This window comes from Gorilla gorilla, chromosome 5 (genome assembly GCF_029281585.2).
Source record: "Gorilla gorilla gorilla isolate KB3781 chromosome 5, NHGRI_mGorGor1-v2.1_pri, whole genome shotgun sequence".
Lineage (NCBI taxonomy): Eukaryota > Metazoa > Chordata > Mammalia > Primates > Hominidae > Gorilla > Gorilla gorilla.
In genome coordinates, this window is record NC_073229.2 from 107548161 (window position 1) to 107567023 (window position 18863).

General features: G+C 38.8%; 1 protein-coding gene across 1 annotated transcript in view; it reads right to left on the reverse strand.

Moving 5' to 3' along the window:
* ME1 (malic enzyme 1) overlaps nucleotides 1-17177 on the reverse strand; it is a 214144-nt gene extending 196967 nt beyond the window's left edge. Inside the window, exon 1 of the mRNA XM_031012399.3 lies at nucleotides 16751-17177. Coding sequence (XP_030868259.1) covers nucleotides 16751-16828 — 78 coding nt within the window. The 5' untranslated portion in view covers nucleotides 16829-17177. The remainder of the gene's footprint in view (nucleotides 1-16750) is intronic.
* Nucleotides 17178-18863: the final 1686 nt, after the last annotated feature.

Genomic DNA, 18863 nt, shown 5'->3' on the forward strand with positions numbered 1-18863 from the left:
ATTTTTATGGTGGTATCCAACCTCATTTTCCCCCCCCAAAAAAATCAGCCAGATGACATATGTATTTACAAGATAAAGTTTACATCAGAAAATAATCATATAAAAATAATTACTTTGAATGCATTTAACTATACAAACAAATTCTTTATTAGTCTCCTTTAAAGGACAGAAAACCAATTATTTAAGGCCAAGAATATATTAAACACAGCTTCTTTACACAAAAGATCATTTGGTTTCATTGCATAGTAATTAATTTTTACTCATATCTGATATAAAGTAATTTTAACCTGTTAATGATTATAACAATATATCTAAAATATATTCAGCTAAGTCTTGGTCTTTGATACCCTAAAATTTATAGCAAAATATCACTTTATAGTACCCCAAAATTATTTCATTGAGGTATGAATATAGGATATAAGCAAGTGTAACAATTTTGTGATTTAAATGACATGTTTGCTTAAATTTTTTTTTTAAAAAAAGAAAGAACACCTCTACCTAAGAGAGCAAATGGGTTTTTAAAACATTGGATGAGAGGTTTAAGTATTTCTCACTTAAAAGTCTTATTACTGATCGTTATAGATTCTTTGTAAGGCTGAAAAATTGTTAGCCAACAATGTCAACACTAAATTTTCTCAAATATATCTCTTGAAATCATTGAAATCATTTGAAAAATTTCAAAAGCTTTTCAGCAAGATGGAGCACTATTTTATCATAAGAAGTTGTAAGGCAAATTTCACTGTCACTAAACCAATAGAGAAAAGTATCTGTTAAATAAGCAGATTGAGACTTCTCAGTAAATAACTGAAACTAGCAATGTACACAAATGATGAAAAATCAAAATTTAAGATCTTCAATTGAAACGTGTATGAATAATCCAAATAAACCACTGGTTGCCAATAGAGTTCCTAGTTATCATACGTACCTTTATGCTATTTTTAAAAATCTTATATATGTGACAAAATCCTCTATGCCTATGATAGTGTGTACAGTGATTACTCATATAGTGAACCAGAAAGATCAGAATTATAAAATAATCCTCTATTGTGTCTTGATTTCTTAACTCTTCAAGCTAATAGAAGAATCTGCAGACTATGAACATTAGACAGCAATTCCAACACATTTAATTACCAATTAATTTACACACGAAGTTGCAAATGTCTGTTTCTTCCTGTGTCCCTTGCCTATTCCTGAATAATGATCTCCTTCAAGGGATAATTCTATCATAGAATGTCCCATAGTTCATTGTTTCTGCTTACCTGCCATTTTACCCAGGTCTGGAAGACAGGCACTATACTTATTCACATTTGTATGACAGCACCTAGTACAATGTCGGGATGGAGCAGGGCCTTAATAAATTTTAAATAAGCAAATGGATGTATAAATACATTAATGTGAAACAAATTTTCCGTACTCTGTAGTTCGGTTCTGTGTAGTTCTATTTTGAATAACCAAATCATCGAATTCAAATTTCAAACAAAGATTTATTTATGCAGTAGTACAAAGAGTGCTCATGATTTAAAAATCTCCCAAATAATAATTAAGCTTTCCACATATACCTTAGGAAATCATTTAATTAAACTAATCCACTATTAACAAGTTTTTTCATTGACTTTAAACCAGGCATTCAAGACCAACTTTGGTTTGACCAAAATATATATCTACATATCAGCATAAGTGCCAGAGTTTATGGGGATTTTTTAAAGTACTTTCATCTTGACCAGGTTTCTCAATCTTGGTACTAGTGACATTTTAGGACAGACAATTATTTGTTGTAGGCAGCTATTCAGTACATTTTTGGTATTTAATAGATTGTAATAAGCCATACACTAGAAATTTAGATGCACACTTCACCAACAAATATGACTGAATAGCAACATAAGACTAAAGGGTATACCATTTGTCAAGTTTGAGTCACAAGTAGATATTATTTAACACTTGATTTTGAGCAAATATTTAAGGTGTTAAGGGTTAAATGGAGATTTGCCTCAATTATTGCATCTGCTAAATAAGACTAATCAACTATTTACTGAACACATAGTACATGTTATGTGTGTTTCACTGGGTTGTTGGGAAGAAAAAAATGAGACCAGGTGTTTTTGCATCCTACGTAAATTATAAAGTGTTATATAAATGCTTATGGTACTAAGTTTAAAAATAAAGTCACTAATATGCACATGCTACGTGAATATTGACTTTTATTCTTCACATTTCAGTATTGTCTGAAAGCCTCTGAGTTTAAGAATCAGTTTTCAGAGACCAAGGTCAGTGATTCTGGTGAAGAACCAATTTAGCCCCCTATCAGAGGCTTTTAACTTAAAATTCACAGACCTAATCACAGATCCTCAAGGTATAGATGAGTAATTAAGGAGGCCTGAACTTGGACATCTTTTTCACAAACTCTATGAGATTTAGTATTTCCTTCCATTTTAAATGAAATAAACAAGAGACATAATAGTAGTTCCTGGCCAGGCACAGTGACTCACGCCTCTAATCCCAGCAGTTTGGGAGGCCAGGGCGGGAGGATCGCTTGAGCTCAGGAGTGCGAGACCAGCCTGGGCAACATAGTGAGATCCCCACCTCTATAAAAAAAAAAGTAGAAAAAAATTAGCTGGGTGTGGTGGCATGCACCTGTAGTCCCAGCTACTTGGGAGGCAGAGGTGGTAGGATGTCTTTGGCCCAGGAAGTCAAAGCTGCAGTGAGTCAAGATCATGCCACTGCACTCCAGGCTGGGTGACAGAGTGAGATTTGTCTCAAAAAAAAAAAAAAGAAAAAGTAGTTTCTGTGTCTTTGTCATAATAGAAATAACAATTATTTTTATGCCATGTTACATCTGTGGCATGTATCTGGAAATAACATTCATGTTCTTCATTACTTTGAAATTTCTGTAGCTTTAGAGCTGCAATAAGGTTTTGTTTTGTTTTGCTTTGTTTAGAGACAGTCTGTTGCCCAGGGTAGAGTGCGGTAGTATAATCATAGCTCACTGCAGCCTCGAATTCCTGGGCTCAAGCAATCCTCTTGCCTTAGCTTCTTGAGTAGCTGGGACTATACGCATACACCACCACATCTGGAAAAAAAATTTTTTTTTGAGACAGGGTCTCACTATGTTGCCCTGATTGATCTCAAATTCCTGTCCTTTGTCCTCAAGCAGTCTTCCTCCCTTGGCCTCCCAAAGTGCTAGGATTACAGGAGCCACTGTGCCTAACTAACATGCTTTTTTTGCTGTTGTTGTTGTTTTTTGTTGTTGTTGTTGTTTTGAGATGGAGTCTCACTTTGTCGCCCAGGCTGGAGTGAAGTGGTGTGATCTCGGATCATTGCAACCTCTGCCACCCAGGTTCAAGCCATTCTCCTGCCTCAGCCTCCCAAGCAGGTGGGACTACAGGCGCGTGCCACCATGCCCAGCTAATTTTTGTATTTTTAGTAGAGACGGGGTTTCACCATGTTAGGCAGGATGGTCTCGATCTCTTGACCTTGGGATCCACCCGCCTCAGCCTCCCAAAGTACTGGGATTACAGGCATGAGCCACAACGCCAGGCCCAACTTTTTTAAATAACATGAACAGGCACACAGGCTAGTCATGCAGACAACCTTGATATTGATCTCTTTAAAAAATAAAACTTTACTTTAAATTGCCCATATTTAAATATATTATCTTGCTATATGAGTCTTCAATAAAGAGGAATATATCTTACAATACACACACTTACAATACACACACTTGTAAGATATATTTGTTAATATTTTGATATCTATATTTAATTACAAATGGTTTCCTTTGTAATACTATGTATACTGTTTATTTAAAATCATTGATTTAAGGAGTCCACAGACTTCATCAACTTTCCAACTTTTGTGCCTTTGGCACAAAATATGTTAAAAACTGTTGCAGAGGACTATGTTTCAGTTTCTTAAGGGATATATACCTCAGACATGATATTCCCAGAAACACCACAAGATGGCTTTCTTGCTTCAGATCCACTGTGGAGATTTGCAGAAATGTTTTCTCTCTGCTTTTACAGTTACTTTATGGGGGGTTGTGAAGCTCGCTGTATTGGTCAGTTTTCCTAAGAAACTGAACCTTTATATATATGAAGAGATTTATTATGAGAGAAATATTATAATTGGCTCACATGATTATGGAGGCTGACAAGTCCAAAGACCTGCTGCCAGCAAGCTAGAGACCCAAGAGAGCCAATGGTAATGGTGTAGATCCAGTCTGAAAGCCAGGAGGTTCAAGACCCAGGAAGAGCCCACATTTTAGTTTGAGTCCAAGGGCAGGAAAAAATTAATGTCCCAGCTTCAGGACAGTCAGGCAGGAGAAGTTCCCTCTTACTCAGCTTTTTCGTCCTTTAACTGATTGGATGAGGCCCACCCACATTAGGGAGGGCAATCTGCTTTACTCAATTCAAATGTTCATCTTATCCAGAAACGCTCTCACCGACACTACAAGAGTTACAAGAGTAATGTTTGAACAAATGTCTGTGCACCCTGTGGCTTAAGCAAGTTGACAGATAAAATTAATCATCACACTCACAGATATCATTGAGTGAATGCTTACAATGCATACAGGAACTACCCCAATGAAACAATGGCTTGTCAGGTATGATCCATAGTCTCATTAGGCTTACAATATAAAGAGCTTAACAGGATATTATATGAAAAGCTACACAAATAACTATAACAATTGTGATAAGTACAGGGAAAAGAAAAGGAAGAACTTAATTTAGACAGTTAAAGAAATAGTTCACTGAGGAGTAATGTCAAAATGCAATCTGAAGGATGACTAGAAAGAGTAGCAGTTGACCAGGTGAAAAGTTGGGGGTAGGTAGAGAAGAAACAACATGGATATAACGCCTAATGCAGAAAAGCTTGGCTTCTCAGGGAAAGCATAGGGAAGGAAACTGCACCAACTGTGAGAAATGATAAAAGATGAGCACTAGAAAGACAGGTACAAACCTGAGTGGGCAAGTCCTAGTTAACCAGGTAAGAAGTTTCAAACATTATCCTAAGAGTAATGGGAAGCCCCAGTACCTTTCCTGACTAGTTATTCCATTTCATAAAAATGTTGTGAGTCTAGCAATAGCCAACCCGCATGTTTATCACTCACCGTATTAAGGAATCCACATACTAAGGCTAGCTCAGATTTTAAAAAAACAAAAGGTGGTGGGTAGAACAATGCTTCAGAACTAGTTTCAGACTACCAGGCAAATCATAGATGGTTCAACCTGATATCATGATTCTTAATCTGTTTTCGGTGTCTCTATAAAATTCACATACATACTCCCACCTGAAACATTTTTCTTTGTAACATTATCTCCTATCTACCACACTAAGGGCATATCTGATTTATGCCCTGTATCAATAACATTTTAACTTATGAAAATTAACTTTAAAAAATACTTCATACAATATCTCTAGTATATAATGAAAACACTGGTCACTGGCAACAGTGGTTGCCTTTAGGGAGGGGAACCAGCTAGCCCAGACACAGAAGTGGCAGACATACTTTTCATATTATTATATCTTATTTTTATAAAGCGAATCTATAAGACTATTTTTAAAATATTAAGAACCATTCACCTCAATTTTCAAGAATATTACATTCATATTTAATATTTTCATTTATTAAATCTCATTCCTTTTGCTTCTGGCAGCTCTGGCTATGGTAGAGACTGCTAATTGCCTACGACAACATCTATTTCCCTCTTCCTTTCCAGGAACAGAGTCCTAATATTATTTGGGGTGGCAATGCATTAAATAAAAGACATTTCCTGACTCCCCTGTAGTTATATGTGACCATATGACAGAGTACTGAACAATGAGACCTAAGTGGAAGTATCATGTGAAATGTGGGGAAGGCTACTTTAAAAGAGGGGACTTCACTGAAAAGCAGGCCTTCTTGTAATTCTCTCATTTCTTCCAGCAGCCATCTTGGAATGTGTAGGTGGTATCTTTTTTTTTTCTTTTGAGACGGAGCCTTGCACTGTCACCGAGGCTGGAGTGCAGTGGTGCGATCTTGGTTCACTGCAACCTTCACCTCCTGGGTTCAAGTGATTCTCCTGTCTCAGCCTCCTAAGTAGCTGGGACTACAGGCGCCCACCGCCATGCCTAGCTAATTTTTATATTTTTAGTAGAGATGGAATTTCACCATGTTGGCCAGGCTGGCCTCGAACTCCTGACCTCAAGTGATCCGCCCGCCTCAGCCTTCCAAAGTGCTTGGATTACAGGCATAAGCCACTGCGCCCAGTCTGTAGGTGGTATCTTTAGACCTACATACTCAGTTAGGACCATGAAGTGATCCTGAAGATGACAGAGCAGCAAAAGAGAAGCCTACATTCCTGATGACTTTGTGGACCCACAGAACAGTTTATCTTAATTAAGCTGTATCTTAGTTAACTCACTTTTATTTTGCTTTTTTGTTATATGTAGCAAAACCTAATCCTAAATGATATAGTGGTCGTCCTTATACCCATTAAGGAAAAGAGATTCTCCAACACACATTCAACAGCATATAAAAGAGGTTATTGTGCATTTATCCCACAAGGTAGGAAGTGAACTGCCGAGAGGTTATAGCAATATCTGCAAGGTAAAACAGTGTTACTTCAAGAATAATCCCTGATTCATCCATTCAACAAATTATTAAAGAATACCTACTACATTCCAGGCCCTAAGAGCAACTATGTTGAAAGATAAATCTATGATGCAAAACAGTATAACACTCCTTCCCACATCCACAGAGAAATTTTTGTTGTTGTTGTTGTTGGGTTTTTTTGTTGTTGTTGTTGTTGTTTTTGTTTTTTGTTTTTTTGTTTTTAGTTTTTTGTTTTTTTGGTTTTAAGTAGCGGACAGTTTAATAGGCACAAAAGAAGGGGGAAGAAAGAAAGAAGCTTCCCTGTACAGAGACAGGGAGGGGGGGCCCAAAGCCAAGAGAGAGAACCCCAAAGAAATTCTGAACGTTGAACTTGCTCTTCTCCTTCACAGCACAAAAAGGGGCACAAATGAAGTATGTAGATATCAAAAAGGCAAAACTTCTTTCTAAATCCTTAGAACACAGACATTTTATAAATTATGTATAGTTTTTGTCTTACATGAACCATTTCCACACAATAATCTTTATTATTAATATTGATTGGTATAGCAACTATGTACCCAGTAAAATGGGAAAAAATGTTGAGTATACATTTGGGAACCAATTCCCTGGTATTTTTCTTCTCTGAACTTAAAATCAAGTTAGACTGAGTTTTACACATTCATACCTTAAAAATAACAACCTGAGGGTCTGGTTCTGTGCAAAGTGGTAGCTATAGTATACCTTGTCTCTCCCACTAAATCCAACAATAATCCTTGTATAGAATGCATTGAGCAGCTATTTGAAGACTGAAAAATGCATGACAGCAGAAGAACTAAGAAAGAAGATTAGAATCTAAAGTACGACAAAACCAGATTAAGTTTCCTGGCACTTTTTCCTCCAATATGGCCTGGCTTTTTTTTCTCTCTGCTGTAATCAACTGGCCTTGACTCAAAAGCAGCAGAAAAGCTGAAAGTGCAATTGATTGTGTACAAAGACTGCCAAGAGAAGCCTTATCTTTCTGGTCCAAGAATCAGAAAGGGGGTGCTTAAAGGTCAGAGAAGGAAGAACATCCAATATTCTTTTCCACCTCTCTAGTCCCAACTCCCAGGTAATCCCACAGGGATGGCAGAAGCAATAACCACGACAGATGCCTAAAATTCTAAGGTAAGGGAATCATTCTTTTTACCAGAGGATATAGACCTGGTCTCAAGATCGTAGGTCAAATGCCTGTTGCAACTTTCTCTCTGTCTTCCAATCGTATGGCCTCAGATGCAAATAAATCTGGAGGAAGTACACAGCAGGGCAGGAAAACAAAAGCCCAGTTTTCTGGCCATGAGGACTGGAAAGGGGGTCCTCATGGAAACAAAAAATATCAGAGAGATCACAGAAAGAAGGGAACTCATGGGAGCAATCCCATAAAGTTGTATATTAACTTCTACACTCACCTTTGAGCTAAACGTGCATAGATCTGACCTTAAACAGCATACCAAAGGCTTTGAGAAGTAAACTATAGCATAGACTACTGCACAGATCCCACACTATCCACTGGGTGGTACACATAATGGACAAATCCAAACAGTACTACTGAGTAGACTTTGAAAACCAAATTGATATCGGAACCGCAGGCCACAGGTGGGTCCAACTTGCAAAATGACCTAACCAGGTTGAGTGATCACTAAAGCAAAGAAGAACAGTATTCCCCTTAAGATACAACTGACAGCTAGAATCTCATAATATGCAAATGTCCAGAATAGATTAAAAAATTACTCAACATAGAAACAGGAAAACGTTAACTTGGAAAATAAAAGACTAATAAGCAAACACCAATCCTGAGGTGTCAGACCTTGAAATTTCTGTACAATGTACAAAGACTTACAATTAGTTATTATAACCATGCCTAAGAACATAAGGGCAAAGTCTTTCTAAATAAAGGGCAAGAAAGTATTTGACAAGAAATAAAAGCTATACCAAATGGAAATTTTAGAACTTAAAAATACAATAATTATAATAAAATATTCATTGGGTGGGCTGAAGAACAGAATCGAGATGAGAGTAGAAAGCATCAGTGAACTTAAAGCTGAATCAGTAGAAACAAACCAGTTTGGAAAATAAAGAGAAAACAAGTCCTTAAAAAAGTAGGCCTTTTGATACTATCATATAGTCACCTGAGGCTCAGAGCCTCAGGACAATATCAAAAGGCCTAACATTTGTTTCATCAGAGTCCCAGAAAGAGAAGAGAAAGAAAAAAATATTTGGAGAAAATAATGGCTGAAAACATATCAAATTTGATAAAAGACATATACTTACAGAATCAGGAAGCTCAGAAAACCCCAAGAAGATAAACCCCAAAACCTCCAAACCCAGAAACATTATATTTAAGATTCTGAAAGTGAAAAATAAAATACCATTAAAACATCCAGAGAAAACTGATGTATTACAAACATATATCAACTTGAATGACTGCAGATTTCTCATCAGGAAAAAGAAAGGGTGGGGGGAAGAGAAATGGCTTTTTTTTTTTTTTTTAGGTCTTAAAGGGAAAGAACTGTCAACTCATTATTCTATAACTATTGAAAATATCCTTCACAAATGAAGATAAAATAGACATTCTCAGAGGAAGAAAAACTAAGACAATTGGTTTCCAGCAAACCTGCTTTAAAAAAATGTTAGAGGACATTCTTTAAATGGAGGAGAAATGATACCCCAAAACAAACACGGAACATGGAGAATGAAACAGAGTAACAGAAACAGTATCTACCTGGATAACTATAATAGATTATCCTTTCCTTCTTAAACTCTTTAAAATATGTGTGACAGTTAAAAACAAAACTTAGGGCCAGGCACAGTGGCTCAAGTCTGTAATCCCAGCACTTTGGGAGGCTGAGGTAGGCAGACACCTTGAGCTCAGGAGTTTGACACTAGATGGGGTAATATGATGAAATTGTGTTTCTACAAAAAATATGAAAATTAGCCAGGAGTGGTAGCACATGCCTGTAGTCCCAGATGCTCAGGAAGCTAAGGTGGGAGGACTGCTTGAGCCTTGAGGTCAAGGCTGCAGTGAGCCATGTTACCACTGCCCTCCTGCCTGGATGACAAAGCAAGATTCTGTCTCAAAAAAAAAAATGAAAAATAAATAAAATAAAAATAAATAAAAGTTACAGGCCACACCTATAATACCAGCACTTTGGAAGGCCACAGTGGGAGGATTTCCTGAGCCCACGAGTTTCAGACCAGTCTGGGGAACATGGCAAAATGCCATGTCTACAAAAAAATACAAAAATTAGCTAGGCATGATGGTGTGCACCTGAAGTTCCAGCTACTCAAGAGGACGGACTGAGTCTGGGAGGTCAAGGCTGCAGTGAGCTGTGATCACGCCATTGCACTCAGCCTGGATAACAGAGCAAGACCCTGTCTCAAAAAAAAAAAAGGTATAAACATTACATTAAGTTACTATTTTAAAAATATTTGTGTAATACATATATAGAGATATAAGAGGATATAATACATATAACTACAACATAAATAGAGGAAGGTAATGAGATCTATATAATGGTAAGATCTCTATATTTCAATTGAAGTGGTGAAATTTTAACTTTAAGTTGACTGTGAAAAGTTCAGTATGTGTATCATAATCACCAGACCAAGTACTAAAAACAAGCTATACAAAGAAATATTGTCAAAAACTCACGGAATAAATCAAAATGGAATAATAAAAATATTTAAGTAATTAAAAATTTGGTTGGAAAGGAGAAATAGAGGAATGAAAAATAAGGGAACAGACACCTATGATATGATAGAAATCTGTTTATCTCTCTGTGTATCAACAATTACATTAAATGTAAATGGCCTAAACACAAAAATCAAAAGACAGAGATTGTCAAAAATTGGCAATGGCTACAAGCAAACCTGACTGATTAGATCATTACTGCTTCTCACCTACATGTTCCTGTCAAAGTCCAGAAAATGTCAACTAAACAAAGCAAGGGAAAGTGCTGTATTATGAAATTTTGCTTCAATTACAGAAGTATATCATTAAGTTTGCTAGGGCTGCCACAACAAAGCGTCACACACTGGGTGGCTTAAACATAAATTTATTTTATCAAAGTTCTGAAGGATAGAAGTCCAAAATCAAGGTGTCTGGAGGGCTGATTTTATTCTATGGCTTCTCTCTTGGACTTACTAGATGGCCATCTTAAGACTCTGAATAGACAATTTAAATGTATTTAAATATATTCTAAGCTTAAAGGGCCAATGCCTAATAGTACAATGGAAGTCTTAGAACTCCTTCAGCCTCTGGATCTCTAAGGTTTTATTCTTTTGTTTTGTTTTGCTTTGTTTTGTTTTTCTGAGACAAGGTCTCAATCTGTCATCCAGGCTGGAGTGCAGTGGGTGTGATCATGGCTCACTGTGGCCTCCCACCTCAGCCACTCAAGTAGCTGAGACTACAGGTGCACACCACCATGCCCAGCTTTTTGTATTTTTTTTTCTTTTTTGTAAAGATGGGATTTTGCTATGTTGCCCAGTCTGGTCTTGAACTCCTGGGCTCAAGTGATCCTCCTACCTCGGCCTCCCAGGTGGCTCACATCTGGCATTACAGGTGTGAGCCATCACACCTAGCCTCATAACAGAATTACTAACATTGGTATGAATACTGTATTAGTCTGTTCTCATGCTACTAATAAAGACATATCCAAGACTGGGTAATTTATAAAGGAAGATGCTTAATTGACTCACAGTTCAGCATGGCTGGGTAGGCCTCAGGAAACATACAATCATGGTGGGAGGGGAAACAAACACATCCTTCTTCACATGGAGGCAGGAAAAAGAATGAGCAAAAGCGGGGAAAGCCCCTTATAAAACCATCAGATCTCGTGAGAACTCACTCACTACCAGGAGAACAGCAGCATGGGGGTAACCACCCCATCATTCAATTCCCTCCCACTGGGTCCCTCCCACAACACATGGAGATTATGGGAACTACAATTCAGGATGAGATTTGGGTAGGAACACAGACAAACCATATCAAACACACAAGTACTTTTGCTGATGTTCTTACTCAACCATTACCTGATTATTGAAAAAATAATACCAGTGTTTTTAAATCCAGGGTCTGTATATTAGTAGAAAAGCTCTAGCAGTTATATTCTCATGTTTTTAGAGAACATTATTCATTATTATATTACCTGACTTCCTGCTATGGTTTCAATCTGTCCCCAAAAGTCCATGTGTTGTTTAATCCCCAATGCAACTGTGTTAAGAGGTGGGATTTTTATGAGGTGACTAGTATTGTTAATGCAGGAGTGGGTTCGTTATTGCAAGCAAGAGTGGGTTCCTTATAAAAGCAAGTTCAGCCCTCTCTTGCTCTTTCTCACCCTCTACCATCTTGCCTTCCGCCATGGGATGATGTAGCAAGGAGGACCTTCCCAGATGCTACATCACACAGCTAATTGGGAGTCTTGGGACTTGGGCTCATTTCTTCTAGGCACAAAGTTTTAGAATGTCCATTCCTTTACATCACATTCTTCCCTACCTGTCCAAAAGTTAGAGGGAAATCAGAGCTGAAAAAGGAAAAATCTCAAATCCATTCCTTTCTTCAATATTTTTTATACTCCATATCACCTGTCTCAAGAGTTATCATATCAAACTCATCTTTCTTATTACAGCACACATTTTGTTATTGTGATATTCTATACTACTACTGTTGTTTCAACTGCAGCAAGGTAACAAACATACAGAGGTACCTGGCTGTATATGACTTTCACATAAGTGGGATTTCATCTTAAATAATAAATCAGTTTCTCACGTTGCGGAGGCAACTCTAGAGAATGTGGTTGGATGAAATTTTCTGAATAATTCATTCAGGTCTAGTTTACATTGAAGAAAAAGAGGTTTAGGGTACTTTTCCTTCATTGCCATGAATCTTATTTCTCTCTCTTTCTTACAACACACCCAACTAGGTCTTGTCATGCCAGGAAACAAACAGCTACAAAAGCTGAATTTTTAGATGTAAAAGTTAGTAATGATGACCCAAATTAACTTCGATAAAACACTATCTTCTACTGGAACGTAACTCTTAAACATGACTTATACTGAACCGAACTGCCTAAAATATTGAAGAGTGGTGTCTTTTGGAGATTTACTTATGGGTCATGTTATTATTTACTCTTAAGATATAGAAACCATGTAAGCACAATTATGATAGAACTATCAATTAGTGTTTTCTACCATTGCAAAGGGAAATAAACTAACTGAGAATAAAAAATAGGCATGATTATTTTATTATGTGTAGAATTTTAATTTTGAAGGGCAATTTATGAAATATTATTAGTCACATGAAAATTATTGAGAAAAAATTTAAAACACAACTCATCTATATTAGACCATATCCCTGAAAATAAAAAACATTAAACATTAAATTAGACACATTTATATAAAACCAGCAAAGATAAGCATCTCAAAAATAGTTAGGGCTATGCACAGAAAAATATTAAATCTCCTAAACATGAGGCAGATTTACTTCCCCAATTGTTTTGATGAAATCCTACCTTGAATGATGCATATTTTAATACAAACAAATAGTAAGGCTTAGACTCATACATGAATCATAACAAACGAAGATCCTAATTCTCTTAAGTTTTTTGAAAATTTTTGAATTCATACCATATCTACTGTTAACTTTGATTTTACCAAGATGAAGCACCTCCCTTAGGTTATCCAGCAAGTAATTAAAATTTCATGAGATTATCAAGCTTAAACCAAATTTCAACTTTTCTGACTACATTTCAGCATACTATATAATGGCATAGGAAGTGAACTAAACTTTAGACTTCAATGTGAATTTATTTTCACAAAATTACTTTAAAGAGGACAATGCCCAAACTATCACTTTAAAAACTGAGTTCTGTTTAAAGACAAAAATAAAGACATGGCTCATTCATTAAGTAAACATTTATTTAATGTCTACTGAGCAAAATACTGTACTAAATATTGTGACTCCTGCCCTACGACAATCAAAGAAATAAGAAAAAAAAATACAACTTATGGCCGGGTGCAGTAGCTCACGCCTGTAATCCCAACACTTTTGGGAGGCTGAGGTGGGTAGATCACTTAAGGTCAGGAGTTTGAGACCAGCCTGGCCAACATGACCAAACCCTGTCTCTATTAAAATATAGAAATTAGCTGGGCATAGTGGCACATGCCTGTAATCTCAGCTACTCCGGAGGCTGAGGCACAAGAGTCACTTGAACCCAGGAGGTAGAGTTTGCAGTGAACCTAGATCACACCACTGCACTCCAGCCTGGGCAACACAACAAGGCTCTGTCTCAAAAAAAAAAAAAAAAAAAAAAAGGAAAATAAAAATACAAGTTAGTAAATACAAAATTATATAGTACAACTGAATACATAAAAACAGAAGTGTTAAATAATAAGACTAACATAACTAAGAAATGCTTCCCTAGAAAGATCATTATTAAATCAACTAAGACATTTTCATAGTAGAAATTACACACAAAAAGGAAAGAATTAAGAGATTCAGCAAATATATTTTAAGTGGAAGGCTACATTGGGGAACTAATAAGATAAATTTGGAGAAGACTGTAAACCCAATTGACAGACTGATTTTACATTAAACATAATAGGAAATAACAACATACTATAAATGCTTGGATAATAGAAAAGTGAAGAAAATGTTAATTAATGAAGGTGTCTCTTTCATATATATACGTAGAATGAACTATATCAATGGAAATAAAACCAGCAAAACTGTTGTTGCAGCTACCCAAAGGTAAATGATGAAGTTCTGTGTTAGTGTGGTTGAAGAAGACATGTGACAGGCTGGGTTGTTGAGGGAAGTAAAATCTACTCTTGTCTCTTTGGAGCCAAGGTTATTACAAAATAATAAGAATAAAAATAAGGCAAAACATTCCTGAGCTACTAGCAAAATTAAAGGCCTAGAGGTCTTGAGTGTATGACAGATGAAGAAAGTCCCATAGCTGTAGTTTCAATGGTACATAGGAAATTCTGTTACTCCCATAAGGTACCAGATAACCATCCTAGAACTGAGTAAAAGATTATTCCATTGATTTCCTCAAAGTTGGTACACTGGATTGTGAATCCAATTTGACATAATGCAGATAAAAAGTTCAAGTATTACAAATTTGAAAATGTGCTTTTAACATATTAATGTTACATCTTATCTTTGATAGAAGATCTTTGTGATACTATTATTCTGAAGTAGGAATTAATCCTTAATTCCTAGTAACCTTGTGAACAGGAGTCAAAAGGATTGTTATATCATAAATTCTTGGCTGGGCGCGGTGGCTCATGCCTGTAATCCCAGCACTTTGGGAGGCTGAGGCGGGTGGATCACGAAGCCAGGAGATCGAGACAATCCTGGCTAACACGGTGAAACCCCGTCTGTACTAAAGATACAAAAAATTTGCCGGGCGTGGTGGCGGGCGCCTGTAGTCTCAGCTACTCGGGAGGCTGAGGCAGGAGAATGGCGTGAACCCAGGAGGTGGAGCTTGCAGTGAGCGGAGATCGCGCCACTGCACTCCAACCTGGGCGACAGAGCGAGACTCCGTCTCAAAATAATAATAATAATAATAATAAATTATTGATGTAAGCATAGTAAAGGCAATAATTACTCTTGCTCAGGGATTGCTCATGCCATCTACACACTCTTAATAGACATTCTTGCCCCCAACTTGAGTAAAATCAAACAGGTTATACAACTCATGTGGTCCTTCTTAAGTGTCAACCCACAACTTGGTCATAAATTACAGTAGGCAGGTGTCACATGCAAGTCACAAATAGTTTTGTCACATCAAATTTTACTTTCGTTCTACTGAAAATAGGTGGCAAACCTGCAGAATAATAAAAGAAAAAACAATCAAACTAGCAATTAAATTTATTTTAAAGAAAGAAGTTGGAATAATTTACAATTTAATAATGCTACATGACCACAGATAGCACATAATTATAGATTTGTAAAAGGTGCCTGTCACCACAAAAAAAAATAAGAACTCACACTGACTATAACTTATTAAATAAATCATGTCTTTAAGTCATTAATATCAACAAATCATCAGGAACATGACAAGGAAAAAGCTGAGCTTCTGTTCTTAATGCGAAATGCAGTCCACCAAAGAGACAACCAAAATAACTAAACAGACCTCTGTGCTGACTGATGGCATTTTCAGACTCCTGAATAAATGGGAAATGTCCAAAGCGCACGCGCACACACACACACAAAAGGAACAATCCAGAGACAAACCTGGCTGTAAAATAAGTGTGGAAGCAAAATGATAAATTCGGAGGTATTTTTTATTTGAGAGAGATCCCGAGTGCTTATATTGCATCACCAGTGAAGGAAAATGAAGTGTTACCAGGATCCGAAAAGGAGTCTCTGAACAGGGTGTACACTGAATTCCCCTTTAATAAAAAGAGAACAGCTCTAAACAAATTTTTTTTTAACTTCCAGAAAGCCAAATTAAAAACAAAACAAAACCAAAAAAAAAAAGAAGAAAGAAAAGAAATGGCTTTACCCACAGTCCCATGTCTGGGACAGAGTTCTTCTCCAAGCCATGCAAAGCGTCCAAGACAGAGGCCACCCACCACGCATTCCCAGACTCTTAACCGTGTCACTCCAGAAACCGAGAGGACTTGGATTTCCAGACTGCTAACGTGATCTGAAGGCACTCAGTACACATTTCTGCCTGGGCAGGACCAGTTGAGCCACTTCTCGCCTTATCAGCTTCCAATAATTGCCACACTGTGTGTGCAAGCAGTAACTGGCGCATGGAGTCTGACCTGGCACTCCATTCACACACTTTGTCTGGTACTACTTTCATTGTCTGGGCTCTTGTTTTCGGAGAAGAGCTGCCGAAAAGTATCACCTTTTCCTCTATCACTAACCTTTACCTTTACCTCTATCCCTAACATGGGATGCCGAGGTGCAGAGGCACCAGCACCGCCCTGCCATCACTCTAGTGGATACGGACCCGATTAGGCGTCCTTCTTCCTTCTGCCCACACCAAGGCCCCCCAGGCCGCGGCCGCTCACCGGGAACCTTCCCAGGGGAGCGGCGGAGGGGCGAGGCCATGGTGCGGGGACCTGCAAGAGGGCCCTGACCCTGATAGAGAGGGGCCGATGGGCGGCCAGGTGGGCCTGCGGGTTTACCTTGTTGAGGTGAGGGTTCCGTGTCAGCAGGTAGCCGCGCTGATGGGTGTGGCGGCGACGGGGGGCTTCGGGCTCCATGGCTGGCGCCGGGTTCGGCGGCGGGGTCAGGGCGGGGCGGGCCGCACGCGCGGTGCAGGCGGCGGATGCTGCTGGGGTGACGGTGCCGACTGCAGCTGTGGCGGCGGCGGCCGCACTGGGAAAGGCCCAGCGGCTGGGGGCGGGCGTGGGTGGCGAGAGGGGGTGGACGCGTCGGGAGGGGCCCGAGCGAAGCCGGTGTCCCCAGCAGGGCAGCCTGTGAGAAGCGCTGAGTCATGGCAGGAGATCATCCGAGCCGGCGTGTGAGGAGGAGGAGGAAGAGCGAGTCCTGGCAGCGCTGCTGGTGGCGGAGTGGGGGTGGCGGCCGGAGCCCTTGGCTCCATAGGGCCTCTGCCCACCATGGGCTTATGATCACCGCTGTGGTCGCCTCTCTCCATGTGGGCATGCCTGAACGCAGTGCACTGGGTGGCTCTGCTGACCCCAGAGACCCAGGGCGGGGGCAGGGAGCGGGGAGCGTCAGGCCAGGATCCCCCTGCCCGGGAAGGCTGGAGAAAGTGCCAGAAGATGCCAGAAGGTGCGAACCTGAGCGGTTCAGGCAGAGCCGGCGGTCGCTCAGACACCGGGGGATTACAGGACGGAAGGACTCGTGAGGGGTCCCCAGAACTGTTGACAGAAGACCTCGACAGGCTGAGGAGACTCAGACTCGTCTCTCCCTTCTTGTTAGCGTCTTGGAAGCTCTCTTTCTGCAGATCCACAACCCTCGCCGTGCCGTCCAGGATGCCGGCCATGCCCGGGGCCCTGAGGCCGGAGGGAACCAACCTTGACCCAGAATGCCGAGGCCCAGGGGAACTGGGAGGAAGCCCAGAGAGGAGAGCTCAGGCGCCACACCTGTCAGTTTCTACAGATTTTCCACCGGAATTTTATTTGAATGCCAATAACATAAGAGTCAAGGTGTTAGGGTGCAAAGGCCCAATGAACAGTCCTATTTATCTTGTATATTACTTCTCTGGGAGTTCTAGAGAAACCTGATGTTCAAGAACCACTGCTCTCTCTGAATAATGATGAGTAAGCAGTCTTTCAGGCCTTCCTCCCAACCTCAGGTGATCCGCCCGCCTCTGCCTCCCAAAGTGCTGGGATTATAGGTGTGAGCCACCGCGCCGGGCCATTTTTTTATTGTTTTATTGATATTTATGCTTGGAGGTTCATGGACTGGAGGAATAGTCAGATCATTGCCAAAAGGAGTGCCTGTCTGATAAAAATAAGTTAATAGCAACAGACACTAAAGCCTTCTGTGCCCCAGTTTCCTTTTCAGTTAAATAGGATTGCTAGTTTCTGTCCCATTTGTCTCTGCATACTGATATTACAAAGGATAGTGTTTGAGATTATTTGCTGATTTTATATCTCCATATACTAGACACACATCCAATCACAGTGTTTTCATTTCTAGTTATGTTACTTTGCCTTATCAGAAAGATTTCTTACAGTAATTGTATTTTGTCCGTACTTACATTTAGAAGCTTCTTTGACCTCGCCTGAATTGTCTAGAATTAGTTGTTTTTATAGAGAATATTTTCTAGGCATCACAAAGTTCTTTTTGAAAAAATTCCTTGAAGTTAAATGACACCTTTCATTGTTAATTCTTTACTCTATAAATACTTAATCCTACAACACCTAAGAAAAAGGTGTACTTTACAAAACTCACTCTCCTGAATTAACTGAGACACATTACAATTAGGGTGTTTTATGTGAAAGAAAACAGTTTAACAGCAGGCATGGGAGCCAATTCAAGCTGCTTAAGAAGAAACAAAAATGTTAGTACAACAGACCCTTATTATAATAAAGTACTTATTACATGAATTTAGATATACTACCTATCTGTTCCTGTTTCTGAGATTTAATATCTACAGATAGGAAAAGTGTTATAAGTACAGGGAGTAACCCACAAAGAGTATATGGCCTCTCCCTCAAAGGCAACATTACAAGGGGATTACAATATCCTGCCAGTAGTAGGTAAAGTTCACATCTTTCATCTGTATGTTTACTTTAATTATTAAAATAACCGCCGTCATCTTGAATG